General features: G+C 40.7%; 1 protein-coding gene across 2 annotated transcripts in view; it reads left to right on the top strand.

Moving 5' to 3' along the window:
* Positions 1 to 13,558: 13,558 nt before the first annotated feature.
* RNGTT (RNA guanylyltransferase and 5'-phosphatase) overlaps positions 13,559 to 24,842 on the top strand; it is a 179,383-nt gene continuing 168,099 nt past the window's right edge. For both annotated transcript variants that reach the window (XM_084284969.1, XM_084284970.1), the window contains exons 1-4: positions 13,559 to 13,679; positions 17,979 to 18,088; positions 24,504 to 24,607; positions 24,748 to 24,836. In XM_084284969.1, the coding sequence (XP_084141095.1) occupies positions 13,616 to 13,679; positions 17,979 to 18,088; positions 24,504 to 24,607; positions 24,748 to 24,836 (367 nt within the window). In that variant the 5' untranslated portion in view covers positions 13,559 to 13,615. The remainder of the gene's footprint in view (positions 13,680 to 17,978; positions 18,089 to 24,503; positions 24,608 to 24,747; positions 24,837 to 24,842) is intronic.

Raw genomic sequence — 24,842 nt, 5'->3', positions numbered from 1 at the left:
AAGAGCACACACGAGGGCGAGATTCAGGACATTTCTCCCGTAGCGAGCTAACGCAACTATTGCATCAGAGGCAGGAACTGAAACTCGTTGGGTTTCACGTCTGCTGCTCCAGCTTGGTTACTGGGGAAAGCTGTTGAGATCATTGTTCTCCGCTATTCGGAGCTCAAGGAGGTGTGATCCGTGGACTTGGGCCCTGGGCTTCCACCTGGGAAGTTAAGATCATCCTGCCCCCCGATTAGATAGTGGCAGAGTTACACACGCCCTTACCTCGTAACAGGAAGAATGGTAAAGAATCAAAATGTCAAACTCATGCAGTTTTGTTTCTTTCCTCCTGTTTACACACACTAGAAGCAATGCAAAACCAAAAACCACCGGCAATAAAACAAGCATAACCTCCTGACCCAAAGACTGCTAACTGGTCCTCTTCCCAAATCTGCCAGGCCGGCAGTTTCAGCAATAACAATAATTTTGGCTACCAGGATAACATGCTTGAACTGTCTCTCTGCAGCAGTGTTAAAACAAATCCTGATGAGACTTAAGAGAAAAGTGTAAAGAAAATAAAATCCTACATTTTAATGTTGGTAAGGGTTGGAGGTAGGACAGTCCGTGCTATTTCCCAAACACTTCCCAAACTGCCAGCTGCTTTTTGTTAGTAGGGTTGTGTACGTTGGTCAGAACGCCTCAACGTTAATTAGCTGGGAAAGCTGTGTTAAAACTGTCCTGATTATTTAGACAGATAACAGCTCGAGAGTGCTGTCGCTGCAATCAGTTACAGAATTTGGATTCATGTTGCTTGTGTTACTGTAAAGTATCTTTGCTGAAAGTTGATTTAATTCAGAGGAGGGTACACATTTATTTCAGTATTTTTATTTTCACAAACGCCATTTAGCGAGATAAGAAACCTTGAATTTTGTCCAACAGTGTATTTCGTGTCTCAGTGTCACCAGCCTTGGTTTTTCCTTATTGTTGTACAATGCTGGAAAAATTCCCAGCATTGAACTTTCTTGTAAAGCAAAGAGCCGTGCCCAGTGAGTTGTGAGGAAGCACATTGTTAAGAAAAGCTTCCTTGTCTGGAAATACATGTAAATCTGGGGGGGAGAAAAATCCACGAACTTGCCAGACGATCATTTCTAATTTTACAGCAATCTAATAGTCGTGGGCGTCTGCTTTGTGACTGGGATTGTTTGACTGCACTCAGTAGCACAAAATAAAAAATAAAATCCCGAGTTGAAGTCTTAGCTTGTTAATAAATGAGCTTTCTTTCTGGAGCCTCATACCAGCAGTGAACCTTCCAGCCAGAATCACTCGAAGCAGACTTTTCTTGTCTGAACTTGAACTGTTGCCATTCAAGGAAATGCTGAAGTGAAAATAAACTCCTTTAAAGTCAAAGTATCATTTGACTTTGTTCCTCTTTCTGTTTTCACTGCCTAGGCAATTTGTTTACTTGCTGGATTTTTTTTCAGGCTGGGACTTTCCAGTGACGTTTCATCAGCTGGAAGGAGAGTGGAGTTTTTCACTACTGAGCAACTTTGGGGTTTTCCATTTTCCCAAACTCTTCCCCCATGCAAGTTATAGTTGATGATACGAATCTCGTTTGGTTTTGTTTCCCTCTGTAGAGAAAGAGATATGCAACTACAGAAGCCTTTCATTTCTCCTGCTCCAATGTCATCAGCTTTCTTTTGTCTGTCAACAGCAATCTGAAATTTATTACAGTTTTCCCCTTCTTCACCATTTCCCAGAGCTACCCCTTGTACCTCGTTTCCCCCGACAAAACCTTGTTCTGGACCTCACCAGTTCTCAGCATTAATATTTCATCCCACGTATCTTCTGTCTTTGTCTGTGTGGCTGGCTGCTTCAGTCTTGCTAAAACCTTCGTGTTTACTCTGTGCTTATGTCCTCTTTCAGCTACCCTTGGTGTCTTTTGTTCGTATTCTGCCCTACGTTCAAAATATTCACGTGCACTTCTTGGCACGAGCTAGCATCTGCTGCCTACCTGGTGTACTGTCTTGATGTCACCGGTTCCTTTATTCTTTACAGTGTGTGGGTAACTTACATCATCCTTTTCTTCTGTTATTACTTTCTTGGTGCTGTTTTCTGCAGTGCTCCTTGTACCTCGAACATCCACCACCAATTGTCTTGTTTTTAAATCAACCCTCAGGAGCAGACAAGTCAGAAACGACACAGATAGAGATTGCTGCCTGTCATACTAAGATGAAGGAACTACAGGAAAATTAAACATCTTTAATAGAAGAGAGCCAGGTCTCGCTACTTGACTCTGATCTATTTTAATAATATGCCAAAAAAAATGCAAACATCACTGAACTACTTGCAAAACGCCACTACTATAACTGCGTGTGCTGTGCTGTATCCCTTGAGAGACAGGAAAATCAATCAGCTGCTGCTTACGCTTGCTCTCGAGATCTGGGTTATAGCATTCCAAACGCCACGTGACACAGGGAGGTGATGCAAGATTTATGAAATGCATGCAAGTCCCCAAAGTAAGTGATGTTGTTTTTTCTAGAAAGATTAAGTAAATACTCGAGTAAGGCTGCCATTAAATGGATTTCTGGCCTCCCCGCCTTCCTTTGGGCACGTAAGCACGTACACTCGCACAGAGCTCTCACTGGCTTTAATAAGAGCTGTATGTATTTATGCAGAAGCTGCGAGACTTAATAAGATGTGTTATATTTCTTAATTGCAGCACACCTTGCCAGTGGGCAGTGGTAGAAAAGGATGGCCTCGAATATTAGGAGTAGAGGGTATGCCAAACCAGATCCTGCTGTCCGTTCACCAAGACTGGCATGTACATACTTTAGGAAGGCAAATAAATTCCTTTAGAACAAAGACGTCACCTTCCTGTCAGTGATCCGTGGTCAATTGACAAATGCAAATCATAACCAAAGGACTAATTCTACATTAGTGTTAAAATCCCCATTTTGAAATAAAAACTCACGTTGAGCTCTACTGAGTTGAATACCTGTAAAAAAGCAATCTTAACAGTTGCTAAAATTCAACTTTTAATAATGTTCCACTAGGCAGTTCTTAGTAAGTATGTACTATCTTGTTATTAAAATATACCTATCATCAACCATTACAAAAACTTCAGTCTGACCAAGCACCACGGTCTGTTCCTTACACTTTATCTGAACTTTAAGTAGGAGAGGTGACTGATGTAGATGGTGAGTAAAATAGGAGTCATGGAACATAGTTCCCGTATGTGGTAATATAAACCAGGAAAATTGTGTAACTTGTTGATGACTTCTGGAATTTACATAGCACTGTACAAACTTGGGATTGCAGTGTTCATTCATCGTCATTTACAGCTGTGAAATCAAATGGACTTAGTCTTTGTCCTTCGCTATTTATGAGCTTTATTTTGAGATAGGGATGAATGCTTTGTCTTGGAAGTACGTTTTGCTCACAGACAAAACAAACTCTGGGACAAAACTGTGTTTGTTTCCATACAAATGTGTAAGTGGGACAATTTGATAAAAATATCTTTCTGATAGTGATTTGCATGATACTTTGGGAACAAAAGTTTCCTGGATTGAACACAGGCAGTGGACTTTTTGTTACACAATGTACTTTCAGTGGCGTGATCTGTCACTGCTGCCTGCTATATAGCGTATCTTATCAGTCTGTATTACTCCTGTAAAAAGGCATCTGGCTGATGCAAACGTGGGTAAGTCATACCAAGAGGTTTCTCTGTTACACCTGTTTATTTATTAGTTGTTTTTTCCTTCTGATCCCTTTTCAGTTCTTACTAGTTCTCATGTGGAATGCCACAGCCGAGCCCTAGGTAGCACTCCTGCTTTAAACTACCTCAGACAAAGTAGATCAGCAAATATACTTTGTGCATACATAGCATTGGCACAGCCAGTGGGGTAGTAGGCTGAGATAACCTATTCAGGACTTGATACTGATCCTTGAAATTGAATTCTCAGTGCAGGAGAGCAGCGTTTTGGTGGGTTAGTACAGAAGGAGCATACCCCTGGGGCTGAAAAACACCAGAGATCCCACGGGGAGATCTGCAGGCATGGCTCCAGGTTGATTCACCAGAAGTATGACGAAAGGATAAGCAGGTCAGTCTGGCGCTAGAGATTGCCTGCCTCTCTTCATCGACTTGCTGGGGTGGGCCTGCAGGGCTGGCGAGTACCCACTGCAGCCGCTATCTCCCTCAGCATCAGAAATGAGCCTATCTCTGAGGTGATTAACACCATCAAGACTGGATATACATGTATTCATAATGTGTTTGTATGCCGTGGTTCCTACCAAAGAAAACAATATTTAATGCTAAAGAGATGAGTGGAATTGAACCGTCCTTTGTAGCCGAGTCCAAATTGTTGTACATGTGGTTTTGCTACCCATAGAAAACAGAACAAACAAACAAACAAACCCAACAACACAACCTTTTATGGTGACAGTGAGTTTCAGTAACAGATGCAAAAGCACATAGCCAGTTCAAGAAAAGTGGATGTAACCATAGTTTACTGACTATGGTTATCTGAGAGCTGTCCTGAGTTTCTTTAGGCTACGGCCTTTGAGCTTTTCCAAACTCTCCAATCAATTTCCTTTCACAAAGTCCAATAAAATAGGGCTAATAGGGCTGCTAAGATGGTGAAGGGCCAAGAGGGAGAGACACACGAGAAGCAGCTGAGGTCCCTTGGCCTGTTCGGCCTGGAAAAGAGGAGGCTGAGGGGAGACCTCATGGCGGCCTACAGCTTCCTCATGAGGGGAGCAGAGGGGCAGGCTCCGATCTCTTCTCTTTAGTGATCGGTGACAGGACCCGAGAGAATGGGGTCAAGCTGAAACAGGGGAGGTTCAGACTGGATATCAGGAAGAGGTTCTTCACCGAGAGAAACTGTGACCGTGTTCTGATATTTGGTGGCAATACCAGATATGTGTAAGGCACACTGAACAGTCCCCATCTTGTCCCAGCCGTGCCTACTTCTTCCTGACTGTCTGCTGCTTTCTCCTGGGAATTTACCCACACTGTTTATCCAGCCACAAAACGAAAACGACACGAGGAACTTGACCCAGCTGCTCCCAGCAAGGAGTGAGGGGGAGGCTTGTCTGCAGCCTGCTTGCAGCAGCTTTTCAGCTGCATCGCTTCCCTGTTTTTTTTTTTATTTATTTTTTTTATTTTTTATTTTTTTATTTTTCCTGAGTGAGCACAGACAGCTGCTCAGCACAAGGGAGGAATCATGGAGCAGAAAGGGTGTGTGAGCCCAGTGCTCACAGCAGGGCTCAGCAAAGCGCTCGGGGCTGGCTTGCAGCTACTCAAGCCCTGCTGTCCTGCAGCCTGCAAAGCCGAGCAGCTTGTGCTGAAAAGAGGCCTGCAACTAGAAGCAGGGTTGTGCTGGAAACGTTAGTTAAACAATGCCTCGGATTTTAATTTGATGCAGTTAGATACATAAAAACTCCTTTCTGCATGGCTGGACCTTCAGCTGCCAAGTGGGTAAAGAAGATTACCTAGCAACAGCTCTGCCCTTTTCGATGCTGGAACAAACTACCGCAGAGAGAAGAATGGAAAATAATTAAGTGGGTTGTGTTTCAGGACAAAATGCCTCGTCTTTTCAGTCTGCCCGCTCCCTTTGTGGTAATCAAAGTTTGCATCTAACATGCAAACAATCAAAATAGGCTTCCTATTTTAAACCAGCACACCCTTATGCGTAACCAGGATTATGTCCATGCTGTTCATACTAATTTGAGACCCTCTATCTCTGTGTCATCGCTCAATAATTTATGTGTAATAAAGCATTTTAGATCTATTCATGACTCTCCGCGGTGGTGTACAAAAGGTTCCTGGCATGTTTTTCTAATTCTCCATGTTAGAGTATTTGTGTAGGTAGGGCTTGATTCACAGTCCACTGAAACTGGTAAAAGCTTTTCACTTAACTTTAGAAACCTTAAAATGTGTCCCATAGTGGGTCTCTGCCAAAACATCCAATTATAGTCAAAAATAAAATACTGAACTCGTTTTAGCACATCTAACTCTTGATACGTGGAAGGCTATGTGGAGATTTTTCTCCCCAAAGGGATTTTTGAAAAGCAGTTTCTGAATAGCAGAAGTAGATAAAGGAATTCACAAAATGACTTTTCATAGAAGAGTTAGGATTTCTAAGTAAAAGCCCACATCTTTTCAGTGTGGAAAGATTGTTTAGCCAACCCCCAAAACTTCAAACTACTGGAATATAGGGAGAACCTCAGCGGCCCAGGAAGCTAATTTCAATGAACTGCAGCCACCTTCATACCTCCTTCCCTTTCCCAAGGACCTTAATCTGAGTAACCCCTAGAAGTCCACCTGGACAATGACAGTTTCATACCCATATCGATTAAAGGTTTGAGTATGAGTAGGTTTATTTGCATTAATCCTAACTACGTGCAGAAGGCAGTGGAAACAAGCATGAAAAACATTTCAAGTGTGGTTGTATGGACAGCGAGGGAGAAGGGTTAATAATTTCTCCAAGGCAAAGCCCATTCCATAATGTCTGTCATAAATAATTACTGTGTGATGTAGCCTGAGCTGGTGAGAATTTGGAAAAGAGTGCTTCTAGGCTACTTGCAATGTGTGTGAAATGAAAACAGATTTCTGCTCCTTTCTCTAAGGAATGCTCGGAAGAGGCAAATCTGCAACCTATACAACGTCCTTGTCTAAAAGGACACTTACCAACTTACTCTGAAGGTTTCTGAGAGCAGGGATGCTGCATATGTATATATTAGGACATTCCTCTTGCTCTGTGCTTGGTTTTGAGTGAAGCTCTTGCAGGGAAAAGTGGGATGTGTTCTTGTAAAGCTTGTTCCACAATGAATACTGACAGAAAGAAAAGCTATTTTCATAAGGCAATGTTTGAGCATCTGATTTTCTCTATATGTTTGCATACATATATTTTGCCATAATTTAATTTGTATACAATAAAAAAAAAAAAAAAAGGCCATGTGGCTGCTAGGCTAATCACTTTGCTTTACTTCTTTTCCTTCATCTTTGGCCAGTTTCTTGGGACATATTCAGGGCTGCAAACACCTCATGATAGAGACTGTGGTCTTCATTTATACGTGCACATTACAGTGCATATTTTGTATATTACAGGCATATAACTCTGCAGGTATTTTCTCACATACTGTATTATAGCTAATACATATGTTATTCTTCACAGGCTTTATGCTCACGTATATCCATAGTATACATATCCATAGGCTCAAACTTAGGATGCAGAATGTCAGAGAGTGCCTAAGGGGAATAATCTTGACTTTGTGTGACTGATCACATGAGAAAAATATTTCTACCAGTATAGCAACCCAGAATTTGATCATCACGTACGCAGGTTTGTAGGCTGAAAGACAGACTCGCTCGGCTATTTCAGGCTGTCGAGGAGTGATAACCCTCCAGCAGTTACTGACTGCTCTTAGTCTGCCTCCCACACTATCCAGGGCCTCAGTGGTGCAGTTTTAACCACAGCCTCCGCTCAGGGCAGGATTTTTACTGAGGTGTCCATATTCAGACAGTACAGAAACTAGAAAGTGTAGCAACCATTTTACTTTGTGGAATCTAGTCACTCACCACATCATCTCCAAAGAGTCATGACATGCTTTCCACTTACTTAAATTAGAGTTGTTCCACTTATATATTATGTCACGCTTTTCCCTACTGCGAGTTATTTTCCACAATGAAGTTTTAGCTGGTTGATTACTTTATCCACACTCAGAGCACAGTCTTACCGGATGACTTGATTTTATGCAATGGACCAGATCTTGAATGGTTCATCCAGATACTTTTCAAAGTGTAGTTTTCCACTGAAAATTATTCCTCACAGCTAAATGAGTTACACCACAGGTGTCCAGGTCAAACCAGAAGAACACTAGGGAGATGTCCTAGTCCTTCAGGAATGACAGGTGCCTGTTGTCCAGCTGCTTGCCTCTGTACATCGAGCACACAATCATTGCAGTTGCAGAGGAACAAGGGGAAGAGGAAGACATTTTGTTTTTTTTTGGCCCTGCATGTCACTGTGTGAAGTCACATACCTCAGAGGCTTGAGCTGAAAACATCTTCGCGAATCAAACCCTGAAGGGAAATTTAAGATTTATGTAAAGACTTTACATAAAGCTACTTATATTGCATCAATTAGTCGTGCAGTTTTATTACTGTTACACAAAGGAGGGTGTAGTCTATATTCTACTAAAAGTCTGGTTTGCCTTCTATGTGAATTTCTATTAAGAACTGTATCATAATCTTGCACTAGGGAATGACTCCAGAATTTGATTTGGCTGTTTCCATGCTGTTTCCTGTTTATTTTGGACAGGAAAAGTAACTGTACTTTTAACTTACGTCATTTTAAGTCTGTGAGGTTGTGGTGCCCCCTAATGTCTTGAAGACTGAAAACTAATTTTGTTGCTGAGCTCTCAAAGCTCTCCATAGGAAGAACGCTGTAAGTGTTATCAAATATCTCAGAGCACTTAAAACTATGCTTGAACATCCCTTTTTGTTATTTTATGCACACAAGGAATAAAATAGTTTCTTTTTGACATCTTATTTTCTCTCTCAACCTGGGAAAAATAATTTGTCTCAGAAGTTAGGTTCTTAATTATTCATTGACACCAAAAAAGTGGGCATGATTTAAAAAATGCTGAGCTCCTAGCATTTTCTTTTGATTTTTCATAAGAGTTGGAGCATACTCAGCGTGTTTTAATGTAGGTGTGTGTATTAAGTTCTTTAATATGTATGTAGGTATGTATTAAGTTTTGCAATAAGCATATGCAACCCCAATATTAACTTTCACTTAAATGTAAAAGTATGCTTTCGTTGTACTGTGTACTGTGGTATTTTTTTGTTTTGTTTTGTTTTGTCTTGTTTTTTCTTTTTCTTTTATTCTGATGCTATTAGAGTCTAAGTGCTTTTGGAATAAAACATGACTACAGTATCAAAGAAGTTAAAATATTTATTCAAACAGTGCTCACCCCTCCCCAAAAAAGCTTCATGCATGCTGAAAGTCATAAAGGAACATTAGTCATACATGTTGTCACAAGTCAGACTGCTATGAACATAAAAAAACAACAAGCAAGGAATGTATTAATTGCATCAGTAAACCAAAAATAAAAATACAGTTCGCTCTGTTACAATTCTTATATAATAGCTTACTAGTTTATGACATCAAGTTTCTTTTCAGGTGAAGACCTGTACCATGAAGTGGAAAAATAATCCTGCGTGAATCACCTTTGCCTGCATAGTTAACATCTTTCACAATTACTTTCACTGAAATAAAACCAGTTATAGTCTCAGTTCTGTAAATATGTTTTTAAAAATAATTTAAATAATTTTTATTATTTATTTTATTTTTATTTTTATTTATGTTATTTAATAATCAAAAATGTCTATTTCAAAGAACATATTGAGGAAATGTTTCATTTTCTTATTACATTCATTATTACTTTGCAAACTCGTGGAAGATAATACTATACTGAAGCAGAACAGTAATGGGGTTGTTGACATATCAGTATAGCACACTGTGTTCTTCCTTCAGGCAAAATACCTTGGTAGTCCACTTTGCCCAGAACAGGGCCAATGTAATGAAATTAGCTAGTTAGTTACAATATTAATATATTACGTTAAAAAGGTAAGATTATTCACCAGAAACAATTTGGATTAAATGTTCAGTTTGTAACTAGGAAAAAGATTTAAAGTGTGTTTTTTGTGTCTTTTTTTTTTTTTTAAATCTTTTTTCTCAACTCATGGGAGAACAAAAACGCAGCTCTCCACTACCAGAAACAGTGCAGCTGAACTAAAATCATCAGAGGAGTCAACAAAGCCATGGTACAAGGGATGAACCTCGTCCCAGAAAAATCACTTTGACCATAGCATCTGCTCTGCCAGGAAAAAGATTTGAATTGGTGAGCAGAAACCAGAGTGAAGGTACAGGAATTTGAATACCTCTAGATAAAAAAGAATTGGTATACAGAGAAGCGCTGAGGGAATGTTATATCACAGACTATCAAAACACTTGTAATTTATTTATTTATTTATTTATTTCAAAGCAATCCTTGAAAGAACCACTACATTCACCTGTTTTTCCTGTTCAAACACAGCAAGTGCAGGCTTTCGAAAGCCACGTGGAATATCTGGGAACTCGGTGCCCTCTGCTGGTACATCAGGAAAAAGTGTTCGTAACTACAACGTCAAGCAGGAAAATACGGCTGTTCACAAATAAAGCTATTGATGCAACACACAAACCATCAACCTGTGCCTGTGTAAATTGTTTCAGAGTGTCTAACGTGTCAAAGTCCAGTGTAAATTACATTTGCAGAATATGTAAGATGTCCATCCATGAGCTGTAAGTAATCTGCCATTTCAGGTCACAGTTATAGCATATTTACTGTTAAAATCTAGATGGATTTTACACCAACTGGAAACAGAACAGCAGTCATCGTGCTGATTACTGGCTGTGACACCATTTTGTGGAAAAGATGGAAACAACCTTCTCTCTCTCCAAGAAACACCTTTCTCATTCTCAAACAGGCATCACAGTCATTGTTCTTGGTACGTGATGTGGAGCAAGATGGTACGTGGCAAACAACGCTTGATAGCGTGGTGAAGGTGCTCAGCTGAATCACAGAATCAGAGAATTGTTGGGGTTGGAAGGGACCTCAAGAGATCATTGGGTCCGACCCCAAATGGCTACGTGCATTACGCTGTTTGCCAGAGGGATGCCCTGAACCCTGCTCAGCCAGAAGGAGGTTAAACACTGAGTGCTCTCTGGTGAAGCTCATTTTAGCTAAACTCTCTACCTTATGTTGAAAATTTCAAATATTTTACTTGCCTTGTGCGTTGCTGAATAAAAACATGTACAAATACTCCCAGTTTAACTACACCTCTTTACATGAAAGTAACTGCTCTCTGCAGCTGTTTTAAAAACCGTATCAGAACCTTACAACTAGATGATGAGAATAGATTATTGCTCATTCATGAGATATTTTTTGTACTACTCTGCACCTCTGAAAATGGTTTCGTTCCTAATTTTGCCGTGCTGGTGACGGTAGTGTACTGAAATCAGAAACTGGGACACTTGGGGTTGGTTGCTCTTGGCTTCTTCAACGCTCCCTGCACTCGTTTCACTTTCTGTTCCGGCTGGTCTCTGGCACCACCTGGTGCCTGACTGCTGCTTGTTCTGCACAGGGAAAATCAACATCTGATTTCGAACATCACGCAGTTATGTTTTAATGGACGTGTGTTGAACAGTTAAGGAAAATAATAGAAATAAATGGTGTTTCAGTGCAGCGAGGCTGTTTCAATTCTGACAAGAATTATAAGATTAATATAGAATTATATATATTAATCACAAATTCAGAAACTTGTAACATAGCATGAAAACATAGTGACTCTGCTACGCAAGCTAATTCACTGATACCTCAATTACTCGACTCAACTCAAGGGAGAGTTTGTATATTATCCTCAGTGAGAGGATATTCTAGGGAAGAAACTCCATCTAATCAAATCTAGAGTACTAAAATGCAGCAGGAAACGGCCACTGTATGAAGCACTGAAATGTATTTAACGGAAAATAAGTTATGCTTCACTGAAACCACCTTAAATGGCTTTTTGTTTGTTTGTTTGAGGTAAATACAGGATGTAAGCAGACTGCTTTATGGCCATGGGGAGTTTTTGCTGGTGTTTGTGCAGAAACATAGCTCATGTTATGTGCACATAGTCTCAGGCCTGATCTTTCTGGCTGTGCCTGAAGGCCTGGTGCAGCAGCACTTCTCGTTTCCCCGATGCTCCATTTGTGTGCAGCTCAGGACATTTCCTGGCCTGGTGCATCCTGCTTTGGCAACCCTCATTTCCCTTTTCTTTCCAACAACGTGCCCGGCCTCCCCTGAAGCCCACGCAAGCCTTCCTGCACACACGACAGCCTTTGCTGACACTCCAGCTCGTGTTGCACGAGCCGTGCCCACACATTGCCAGAAGAGCCCCTGTGGGCTGTTCCTCCCCGTCCCCACAGCCCTGCTGGAGGAGCTGGGGACAGTTTATGACATCCCCTCTGTGTGGGCTCATCCTGGCCATGTCAGTGATCTTGGCCATGTCTCCCATCCTGGCCATGTCTCCCATCCTGGCCATGTCTCCTTCATGGACCAAGCAACCCTGGGCTGGCCACTGGGCGCAACACATCCCCCACTCTCCACAGGGAACCTCCAGCCCCAGTGTGCCTTTTTATTATTATTTTTGGAGCTAAGGGAGACCAGTACGTCTATTTATTACCATTTTCAGAGTTAGGGGTGACCAATATGTCTTTTATTATTATTTCTGGAGCTAAGGCTGAATATGAGCCAGCAGTGTGCTCAGGTGGCCAAGAAGGCCAACGGCATCCTGGCTTGTATCAGGAACAGTGTGACCAGCAGGGCTAGGGAGGTGATCGTCCCCCTGTACTCAGCTCTGGTGAGGCCGCACCTCGAGTACTGTGTTCAGTTTTGGGCCCCTCGCTACAAGAAGGACATCGAGGTGCTTGAGCGGGTGCAGAGAAGGGCGACGAAGCTGGTGAGGGGCCTGGAGAACAAGTCCTACGAGGAGCGGCTGAGGGAGCTGGGCTTGTTCAGCCTGGAGAAAAGGAGGCTCAGGGGTGACCTTATCGCTCTTTATAGGTACCTCAAGGGAGGCTGTAGCGAGGTGGGGGTTGGCCTGTTCTCCCATGTGCCTAGTAACAGGACGAGGGGGAATGGGCTTAAGTTGTGCCAGGGGAGTTTTAGGTTGGATGTTAGGAAGAACTTCTTTACTGAAAGGGTTGTGAGGCATTGGAACAGGCTGCCCAGGGAAGTGGTGGAGTCACCATCCCTGGAAGTCTTCAAAAGACGTTTAGATGTAGAGCTTAGGGAAATGGTTTAGTGGGGACTGTTAGCGTTAGGTCAGAGGTTGGACTCGATGATCTTGAGGTCTCTTCCAACCTAGAAAATTCTGTGATTCTGTGAAGGGAGACCGGTATCTCTATTTATTATCATTTTTGGAGTTAAGGGTGACCAATATGTCTTTTATTATTATTTTTGAAGTGGAGACCGATATGCCTCTTTATTATTATCATTTTTGAAGCTAAGGGAGACTGATGTATATTCATTATTATTTTTTGGAGTTAAGGGAGAGTGACATGTCTTTTTATTATCATTTTTTTTGGAGTTAAGACCGATATGTCTTCTATCGCGATCATTTTGGGGGTTAAGGGAGACCGATATGTCTTTTCATTATTATGTTTGGGGTTAAGGCAGACCAATACACCTTTTTATTCTCTTTTTTTTTTTTTTTGGAGTTAAGACCGGTATGTCTTTTTATTGTTATTTTTGGGGTTAAAGCGGACTGACACATCTCTTTATTATCCCGCGTGGGGTGAAAGCAGACCGAGGCGTGCTTTTACTACGACTTCTGAGGGCCTGAGGCGCCCTCGGCGCCGGCTCCCCCCTCTCTCCCCTCACGGCCACCCCCGGAAGCGGAAGCGGCGTTGGGGCCGAGGCGGGGCCGGCTCTGAATGAAGGCGCCGCGGGCCCGGGGCCGGGGGCGCCGCTGAGCGCCGCGGGCCCGCAGCCGGCACCCACCGCCCCCTAACCCCGACCCCGTCCCCATCCCCGTCCCCCTGCCCCCGCCATGTCCTACAACAAGATCCCGCCGCGCTGGCTCCACTGCCCCAGGAGGGGGCAGCCCGTGGCAGGTGAGCGCCCGGCACGGCCCGGCCCGGCCCTTTTGGGACCCCCCCCCCGGCCCCTCGGCCTCGCCACAGGGCCCGGGCCCCTCGGGGAGGCCGTGGGGAGGGGGTGGCAGGGACCCGACAGCTCGGCCCCTGCCGCCCCAACACCTGCCCTTCTTTTTGGCTTTTTTTTTTTTTGGCGCTGACAGCTGCGTATAGGCTTATCCCAAACGCAGTCAGACCCCTCAGTAGGCTCCGTCCCGCCAGGAACATGCTTTATTTGGGATTTATCAGCGTTTTAGTTCCTCATCTAGTGTTACTGGTTTCCCTCAAGTTCTTCGTGTTTCTCCAAGCTCGGCTTTTATTAAATAACACTATTATCTTCTTATCTCCCTTATCTCCCCTCCTTTTTTCCTGATCGCTGGCAAATGTATTGCTTTCTATCTAGTAATAATTATGGTACTGTGAGTCATCAACCTTTGACTGTGACAAAAATAGACTAACGAATCTTTATTCCCTTTCTTCTCAGCAAGTTCTTGATCTCCAGGAGTTGTCAGTTTTGTTTGTTTCTTAAGCCGTGGCTGCTCCAAAAATTTGGCATCCATTAAGCCAGAATGTGGTCCAGCAGCATGGCATCTGCTGTGCAGTGACTGCCTGTGTCTTTGCTTATTCAGTAGCTGCGAGGTAACTTTCCTGTTCACCATAGTCGTACACAAAGAATTACTGCATACACACAGATAAAAAGTTCATTTCTTTGGCTGCTTTATCACAATACATTCTTATATTAGCTCACTTAATTTTTAGTGTGTTTTTTGTGTGTGTACAACTTAATCAAAAGTCATAATATGCCATCAGTCTTCTCTCCTCTTCTGTTGCTGCACGTTCAAACGCATCTTACTGTTTTAGTGGTGCATAAGCAACAAGAATGAATTTTAAAATTGTCTGCCAGATGTTTTATATTCCAGTTTTAATCAGCATTTCAAACAAATCTGTAAGCATCTGTGTATGGCTTCCAATTAGATGGTATAATAGCCATGATGTTGCTCAGCAAGGTTTGTCTGGCTTCTGAGGACCTAATATTCATCAAGTGTTTGATCATTCCCCTCTTGTCTTATGACTGGCATCTATAATTTCTAGGTGATCTCTATTACAAGAGCTAGTGACGTCTGGAGCTCGTCTGCTGGCCGAGATGGGGTTCATGTAGCTTCCTTCTGAATGAAGCGAGTGGGTCTATGCCTCCCCCTGTTGTCCAGTTTACTTCTTTTAAGTGGTGGTGTTCTGCTGCTACTGATTTTATGGAACGTTTTCACGTTGTGCTGTATGGTGGCAGCAGCTCAGTCACTTGACAAAAAACCTTTCTTTGCGCTCTTAGAACTGAAGTTAGGGTTGCTTCAGCCTTTGCATCTCTGTCTTTGCAGGTGCCTGCCTTGTGTGGCCCCCAAAGCCAGGTCTCTTTTCTCTCTGCCATAGAGAGTGTGAGCAAGATATTGAGGAAGAGACGTGAGAAGCGTTTTGGCAATGTCTTGCAGCCACCTATTGGTTCCCATTAGTTACAGAACTGCCAGCTATTATTAAAAACATCTCTATTGCATGTGGAGATTACACCTCTGGTTCAGAAAGCTGCTCATCTATCCGCTTGTTATCTGCTGATAGGTTGTGGTTGTTTTATATTCTTTCCTAGGCATCTGTTATTGACCTGATTTGGTGATGAGATACAAAGTGTAGCGGATGCTTTGACCCACTGTAGTTGTTTTTGAGGCATAAGACTCTTACTTTTTTTTTTTATTGCAGATTTTACTGACTATTTCATCTTACTGAAGTTCCCCTTGCTGAACCTTGGTCACTTTCCCTTGTGTTTAACCTTCCTAATGGATGTTCAGTCTAAACATAACCGTGGTCATAAATTATTCGTGGCTCCTGCCACATTTTGAATTAATAGCTTCATGTCACAAAAAATTAGGCTACGTTACGGGTAGCTTTTTCACTGGCATGCTCTAGATAAAACCTTTAAGAAAAGATGAAAAATGTGTCTAAACGTGAATGTGTATTTAGGAAATTTGAATTCTTAAATTATTCACTTTGATTTCTCTCAGAGTTATCCACTTGATGTCTACACGGTACGTCTGACATACTGACTTATGTTTAGATTTATTTAGAATTAAAAACAGGTAAAAAAAAAAAAATACTAATCTTCAATCTTTCACACAGGCAGCTCTGATTTGGAAAATGGTCTTTAATATCCGCTTTCCAAAACTATTTGCCAAATTTGAAATTAATCGTGATAGTAGGTGGTAAGGTAAGTCAGGGTTCTGGTTATGATTTGAAGTGTGAGAATTCAATCAAGGAATTATAATTTATTATTGTAATTTAGTTTAGTTACTCTAATGATTTTGGGTGCTTTGATGTTCATGTAAGGTATCACCTTGCTACTGTCAGTTCATCTCGTTCAATATATAAAGAATTGCTTATTTAATTTTCAAACCCTTACGCATGAAGGCTGAAGAAGTGTTGTAGTAGTAACTGTTTTCAACTCTTCTTTAGTGTGATCTGTATGTCAGATCTGTAGCAGAAACTGTAGCTATTGCCTTATAGTTCCCATATTACTGGGAAAGTTTAGAATTTTTTCCTTGCGTTACAGCTTAGATTTTCTGCAGCTTAATGACACTGAGAGGGGCTTATCTGTGTGCTAGGAAGGAGGATTTTCAAGCTTCTGTACAAAGATCAAAAAATACCAAATTTGCCTGTTAAGATACTTTGGTTTTCTGTCACTGGAAGAATATTGTATGAGATCGTATTGAAGATTGTTTCTACGTTTGTAGCAATAGCAATTTGGAAAAAAAATAGCAGTATCTTCAGAATTTACATTTCTGCTTACTTCAAAGGCAGAATGTAAGTTGGTATTGCTGAGAACTGTGATTTTTTTTAAAAACAAAACCAAAAAACCCCACAGCCGAAAGCCCTTACTTCCGCAGAGTGGGATGTGCTGCTAGTGGAGTGGAAAGGCAGGGGGAAGTAGGGCAATGGGAGGGATTTTTCTGATAGCCAAATGAGTTGAAGAGGCTGGGAATTTATTACCATCTAATGTGTATGTTGACTGTGTGAATAACTTTTCCTGAAGCTCCGCAGGTTGGAGTGGTCTCAGACAAGCATGACAGTGAGGGAATTGCTCGTGTTGCTGGTCACCGTCAGAAATAAGCTAGCAAGTTGTGTGGAGCGCCGCAGTTTCCTTTCCGTAACTGCCCATCTCCTCATTTTTAATGACTCTTTCCTAAAAAGCTAGATGCTTATGTGCAAATGGATGAGATGTTCCGATAGAATTTAAGGCTACAGAGATCCCTGTGGATATGTTGCACAAAGGAAAAGCTCTCAGCAGACACCTGCACGTTCGTTCAGTGAGAATGGGATGCTTTTCTTCCATTTTTACAAAGATAGCAAGCTTCTTTCTCACTGATCCTTGTAAAAATGGAAGAAAAACGTCTCTTTCTAGCTGAATGCAATGGGTGGATTAGTGTCTTTTCATTCCTTGTGGTTTCACTTTGCTGGAAGTGGGAAATATATTTCCACAAGCTCAGGATCTAGCGGTGCTTTCTTTCCTAGAAAGACGTGTGTCTGGGGCTCTTCCTGCAGTAAAAAGCCTCTTCTGCTCTTCTGTGCGATACAATTACATGCTTGCATTTGCTCTGTTGTTAGAAAGGCTGCGTTTTTGAAACAGTTCTATTAAAAAAAAAAAAAAGGAGAGAAGGGATGAAAATTCTGGGGCAATCATTTGTTTTGCACTTCCCATGTGCAGAAAACGCTGAGGTTCCCCCAGCTTTGCTTCCTGCCTGTGTCGCTCCCCTGGCTGCAGCCGGGCAGCTACGCCAGGCCCCTTTCTTTCCATGAATTTAAGTCCTTTTTCTGCAGCTTGCCACTGCCTGGGGTCCTGGGCGCTGCAGCAGGACCCCAGCAGGTGTGCTGCTGCCTTGGGCTCCCCTGTTAAGCTGGCATTTAACATTAGTTTTTCATATTTTTAACTCTGCCAAGTTTAAATTTTGTCTGTTCTCTTGTGTGCTCTAGCTCTGCAGCCTATATCACACTTAAAAACTAGCTAAAACATTTTAAAATACCTCTTTTTGACGACCTGACCTGTTCCTTCTAAACTTATTTGCACATTGAGACATTTCGTGGCTAAGAAGAATTCCAGTTGGGCTGTTGCCGATACTTTTCCTGCAGTTGTTTTTCATTGTAGATGAACCTCTCAAACTGCTTTGAAATCACAAAGTTTTAAGTGATCTTATACACAAGTATACATTAAAAGCTGAAAAATTTGCTTGTGTTTCATAGGGAAGTTTTTACCTTTGAAGACAATGTTAGGACCAAGATACGATGATCAGGTCGCTGAAGAAAATCGTTTTCACCCAAGCATGCTGTCCAACTACTTAAAGAGCCTGAAGGTAAAGTGAAATTAATTGAAATGTTACTGGTGTTATTCATACTTACTCAGACGTTGCTTTTCAGGTTTAAGAAAAATGTTGTTGATGGCTGACTTTGGGACGTGTACAGAAAAAATATTTTTTTAAAATATTAAAAAAAAAAAAAAAAATTCATTTTCTCTCCGCAACTCCTCAGTTTCTCAAATACTATTTTATTATAAGCAAGAATTGTACAAAATTCTCCAGCTCATTTGCTATGTTACCAGCAAGAACCTCACTCTTTTCTGTTATTACTGTCACACCTTGGTTAGATGTCATAGTCAGAATTCAGATAATTTGTAGTTTTACAGATGACTCTTATGTATGGATATGTTAAACTGCAATTTTGCTTATATGAGTGAAAACATTTGAAAGTGAAAGGCAAATTTCATGAAACTTTTGTTCATTGTCTCTCTTCAGCCCATTTCTGTCTGCCTACATCAACGGGGGTGTTGTTCTGCATGACTGCAAAGCTTTGGTGGGGAACAGGACTTTTACAGCCTTTCATGTAATGTTGAGGTCTGTCAGTGCTGTGTGTAGCTGGGTACATCTGGAGATGGGTTTTTAAAACTCTCAGGCAAAGAAAGGCACGCGACCTTATTCTTCTAATCCCTTTGTTAAACTCTTGCATAGAAGGTGGACACCACTTGTTTTGATTGTGTGGTTTATAAAGCTAATCATGGTGGTTACAATTTTCATTTATTTTTTCGGTTGATCTACGATTAATTCTGAATTTGTTTAGCAACCGGAGCTTAAGCATCAAAAATCAGATGGCTTAAACACAGGAAATCCCATGTTGTGAATCTTATTTGGGTTTAGGCATAGGGTGGATGGTGAGGTACTCAGTGTAGCAGTGATAGAAGTACCAGTGGGCAAATGCGAAGCACGTGTGGCTGAACTGGTAGGACTTTTCTTGTTTGAATGCTTGGATCTTTGTGTCTAAATTCCATTTGGGTTTCTCTTTTTTGTAATATACTTTTTTTTTACTCTTACTTCTGATCAGCTTTAACAGTCATCCCTGGAAGTTTTCCAAAAGCATTTGTGGTTTAAAGTAACTCAAAATTCTGCATGTGTTTTCAAAGTTATAGAGAACTTCCCAGACTTCCTCAGAATTTCCGAGTGTTTGTTTGCTAGTGATTTGTCGCCCAAAAAATAAACCATGATGAGCCTTCAAAGTCTTTCCATGAGGCATATCACTCAGTTGTTTTGCAATGCTACAAATTTATGAAGTCTTTGTGAGGTTAAATGGTTAGTCTGATAGTGCAGGTATCAGCTTGTGGTTCTCGGCTAACGTGTTGCTCATTTCGTTTAGTAAGCAGAATGTATAGTTTCTCTCCATAGTTTCATAAAATCTATTAAACAATTTTTGATTTGCCAAGATAGGCAATGTGTTAGCAGAGAGCTGCATTTCCAGAACAGCAATTTACCAACAGTCTGGCAACGTGAGATGAGTGTGCAATCAAGGAGACCTAGAAAAGTCGATTTTCCCAAGTGAAAAGTAACTCACTGGGCATGGTTGTCATCACTTTATTTCACTCTGTTAAATGCTCATACTTTGCCAAATGAGTCACTTCTGAAACCCTGGTGTTACTTAGGTCCATGCAATTTATCTGCCAAATTAGCAATTTCAGCAGAAATTTTGACATCTGGATTTTGGTGATGGTGAGGTATTGCTGTTAGCACAGATACTTCAAGGTAGGGGTTCAGCATGTAAGGCAACATCTGTATGAGAGGAACTAAGGTGGAACGTTGCCTAAAAAGCTTCCTGTGCAGTTGCTGAAAGTCTGAACGTTAGACACGGATTTGGTAAGGGATGGCCACTCCTTTTTTCTTGCAATTGCTAATACTGACACAGTATCTTAATGAACTTACTAAAAAATACCAGAGGAGCAATTGGTGACAATGTGAATAATTTCTTTTTCTTTTTAAGTAGGTAAGTTAGAGCATAAGTTAAAGCATAACATTTATGCTTTATAAAAGTTCATTTTCTGTCACTACGAGCTATGGCATTAGTTAACTCAAAAGAATTCCTATTTGGAAAACTAATTATCAGTTTTCAGCCACATTATTGGTTTAACAGATAAATTCAGGCACTGATTTAAACTACTTTCCTAAAATAAAAAATAAAAAAAGGAAAAAAGTCCAGGGAGTGGAGAGAATTCACTGCATTGTAGTATTGCTCTCAGCCTCCTGGGGAGGATGTTTTCAAGTTCCAGCGTCTAATGAGAAACTTCTGGGGTCATGCAAGGGGAACATAGCTAAACCTGTTTATGTGCTGAGCAGCAGAAGAGCACATGCATAAGGCATTAGTAGCTTGAGATAGCTGGAATGTGAGAAAGCGAGAGGGAGAAGGCTTTTGTAACAGTAGGAGGACGTGGAGAGACTGGCCAGAATAAGTATGAAGACTGTGAGGCTATTGTATGTAAAAGGTGATGTTTTCAAGCTATAGGTGAGCTTTTTCTTCTATTCACTCACCTTTTAAAATTACAAACAAGAAAAAAATCCAGTTAAATTGTGTTGCAATGCAGTAAGATTTTATTGTTGCAACAGTCCGTGTGAGAAATATGTACGTGCTTTAGTGAGAAGTTGCTCAACAATTCTAATGTTATTCTTTCTTCCAAAGCTGTGTCATTTAATGATGGACTGAAGGGTGATTCATACCCAGCGCTGGATGGAAAAAGTTTTTTTTTTTTCCAGTGGGTAACTGTCTATTTTACTTGGGTAGTCCTTCAAAAATCAGCTCCTGTTAAGAACTTTCTAGGAGCAAACCTATGCTGTGATGCCAGGGCGTGGGAGCAGAGCACGGGACCTGCATGATGGACGTCCATGTACTCGAATCTTTGCAGTAGGTGAGATCAGGCCAAGTGCAAGCACAGTGTAACTCCCGTTCAGTGACTGCAGTGTTTCAATTCCTGTAGGAGCAGTGTGTCTTCAGATGGATTTTGGAGTCTCATAATTGTATACTTTGATTTCAGGCCTTATGCTCTCCATTCCACTTCATAGTTTTGACTAAGTTGTACCAGATGCCTGTGTGGTTTACAGCTCCATAAAAAACATGAGGAATGCAGTCACTACACAGGATCTTCACTTACAAATAATTTGTAATAATTATAAGGGAATAGTTGGCCAGGAGTCCTGTAGTTCTGAATTTTTTCCTTAACAGACGCTTTCCTTTGTATCATCCTCCTCTTCCAATTAAATGCAACATCCCCAAAATTAAAACCAAACATTTAATACAACATTACACGCAACTTAGGGACAATTTGGGTCTGAAGAACATTGTAGCATTCCCCTGGGTTCTGTAGGTCAGTCAGGAGGCAGAAGTCTGTACATGAATACGTTTAAAAGAGTAATTTCTAAAAGCTGAAGGAAAAACTTGAGTATCCTTTGAGCTTAAATACTTTGATATGAAATTAATTTTTGAACTTCCTTGTATCTCAGTGACAGGTCTTCATTGTGGGAGGAGTTTGGGGAAGGTTGGAAGCTTCTGGTGGGAGCATTTGAAACCACTGGTGTTTGAGAACAGGGGGATTGGGAATTGGCTTTGAGTTTTCAGTAGTAATGTGGAACTGTGTCTTTTGGAGGGGAAGATGTTAAACTATATTTCACAAATTACTCGCACTTTTTCTTGTAGCTCTCTGTTAACAACTTGCAATATTAAGCAGCGTTACCTTTAATTTGTCTTTGTGATCTTATTAATCAGCTAATTTTCCTAACAACTCTTTTTCCCTATACGCATACTACCAGATGATACACCATTTTATAGACATTTAAGTGTCTTTTTTTCTTACTATGCTGGAACTGAATGCAAGTCCTTCACTTTAAGATTCAGTGAAAATACAATTTTAATCTTATTTTGAAAATATTTTTTTCCCTTTAGCTGAGGATATCTTGGAAGCATTATACCTAACCCCATATTTTAGATAAAAGAATAGTTTGTCAAGCTTAGCTATGCAGTTGGGCAGGAAGATATTTAGGGGCCGTTTATGTGGCTTCATAGTGCTCTGGGGAAAACACAGCTGATTTTTTTTTTTTTTACCAGCTTTTTTGTCAACTTTAGCCAGGCTCCAGATAGGACAGAGCACAAAAGACAATTGCTGTACTTTCCCTGGGGCACTGTGGGGATTCCCTAGCAGAGCCATTGCTTGTGTAGAACAGTAGAGAAGTACCTGAATAGTTTTCATCTAACGATCTCATTTTAGATGGACTTCTCACCCTTTTATGTTTTGCTTTTCTTTACTAGCCTGTTGTCCTGTATGTTCACTTGGAAGTACTGGCATGAGAATGCACCATTGTACTCCAAACAATTTGTTTTTAGCTGCTTTATCTCAGTGTTGTAGTGTTATGGGCCTAGGGCATAGCACCCGGAAATCTTGCATGGTCTTACTTGTCAATTAAGTAATCTCTGAGATGATTGCTGAATGCTGTTGGAAGTGGAGGGGGAGGAAAGTAATCATTAAGCTAATTGCCTTTTGTGTACTTCCTACAAAATTAATCACTGGTTAATACACTGTCAGTCCATATGGTTAGCAGTTCAATTGATGCTAAATACTTGAGATTTCAGATGATAAAACATTGTTTTCAGGTGGACTGCTACTGAAGTAGCTCGTATTTCTGCAAAAGAGTCTCAGTAAACCATTCTGAATAAAATATGCAAGTTGAATTAGGCAAAAAAGAAGGAATTTCGAACTGATGTAGGTATTAGAGTACATATATTTAGTGCTTCTGACATAACACTATGACACTTTTAAATATAAAAATATGAAAATACACCGTAAGAACCACACATGACTACCTCTGTAGAGAACTGGAAATTTGTCTTAGGGGGTCTATTGATTTACATACTTGGGTGAATCTTCTGTGTCTGAGCTGTATTCCAGTTAAAATTGGAATTCATCTTTTCTGAATTGCCTGGAAGCAGTGTTTTAAGTTGGAATTTCTCTAGCTGCAGTTCTAAATTATTAGCAGTCTGCTCACCTTCAGGTAAATAAAACCTGATCAGAGCCCTGTTCATGAATGTGAGTTGGAGTTTTAAACGTATTGAAGACATGGTGTTCTTTTATGTTTCTGCACGTGTAACATGCTTCAGTGGTAATGTGTTTTTTTAGTGCACTATTGATGTCTCTCTTTAAAAAGACAAGACTATAGAACGAGGATTTTGCTGAAAGACTCCTTGTAAATGGCTTCTAAATAGACATCCGACCTCATGGTGAGGATCCTACCTGAAAGCACGACATTTTGCTTTTTGACCAAAAGCAATTACTTGTACCTATAAAGTAGGAAACCAGGAATGCTTTCAGGTGTGCCAGTAAGCTGTTTTTGTGCAGTAACAGGGGGAGATTGATGCTTGGCAGAAGTCACACGTGGACCAACGATGAAATTCCATAGAATGGAGAAGGCCAGCATCGAGTCAGCAGATGGCCATGCAACTTTTTTTCCCCCTGTTCTGTTTCTCTGTGATTTCCTATGTCCATGACCTAAAGGCAAACATTTCCCCAGAACATGGAATAAAATGTTTTCCACCATTGTGTTAAGAAATCTTAGGAAATATGAAGAGTTTAATTTCCTGTGTTAGCTTCAGTGAGGACTCAGTAGGATGCTGATGAACAGTGTGTAGGATGCCACCCGTTGGAATTTCTGCTCTCCATCTTAGTTTTTTAAACACAGTAACTTCTGTAAGGCTGCTGTTAAAGAGCTATTTTACAGCTGTAAAATCAAACACTAGCAAGGGGACACGTTAGAGTAGAGTGGACAAAGCAACCTTAATTCAGGTATGTCCCAAAGTCTGTATGGTTAAAACTACAACCTTACTTAACCAGCAGCAAGCATCTCTGAAGATTTCAAACTTTTTAACATCTCAGCTTTGAATAAAGTATTTCTAGGAACTTAAGAGATTTTTGTTTTAAACTTGAAACAGTGTTTTCCATTGTAGCAGATGGGTAAATTAAGGTAAGTTTTTTCTAAGAGGGTACTTTTATGTAAGTCTCAGGAGGTAATTTTTTTATGGTACTCCCACTGTTTAAAGTTTTATGTAAAGTGTAAGAGTGCCTGATTTAGATTTATGTCTTCTAACATGTTTAAATACTTCTTTTGCATGTACTTTTTTGCTGTTAACAGATTATTCTTATTTGGGGATTTTGGGGGGAGACAAAATGAGGTTTTTGAATTGATGACCAGTGCTAATTCAGACGCAAGATTTCACAAAGTAAAAAATGACTATGATGCTGATAGAATGAAGTTGATATTTATATATATATGTGGAACATGGTACTTGAGAAATTTGAATCTTGTAGCAGTAGCCTGCTACTGTTTTTAATTTGGATGTTATTAACCAATTAATATTTATTCATTAATATTTGGACCAAATATATGCAATAACTTCATTTTTATTTTTTAGGTTAAAATGGGTTTGCTGGTGGACTTGACCAACACTACTAGATTCTACGATAGGAATGATATAGAGAAAGAGGGAATTAAATACATAAAGCTCCAGTGTAAAGGGTAAGTTGTCTTCGCTCTTTTAATATTGAGTTTTTAACTTCAAAGATCACACTGAAGTAATTACTCTTCCCCTCCTTAATCCCGACTCCCTTCCTTTCTCCAAAACTTTGTCCTAACCGATGTGTTCCCATATTTATCAGGCATGGTGAGTGTCCTACACCTGAGAATACAGAAACATTTATCCGTGTATGTGAACACTTCAGTGATAAGAATCCCTCAGAGCTTATAGGTATGT

This window comes from Netta rufina (assembly GCF_964035555.1).
Source record: "Netta rufina genome assembly, chromosome: 3".
NCBI classification, from domain to species: Eukaryota; Metazoa; Chordata; class Aves; order Anseriformes; family Anatidae; genus Netta; species Netta rufina.
Note: the sequence above shows the minus strand (reverse complement) of the source record. Positions and strands in the feature narration are given on the sequence as shown.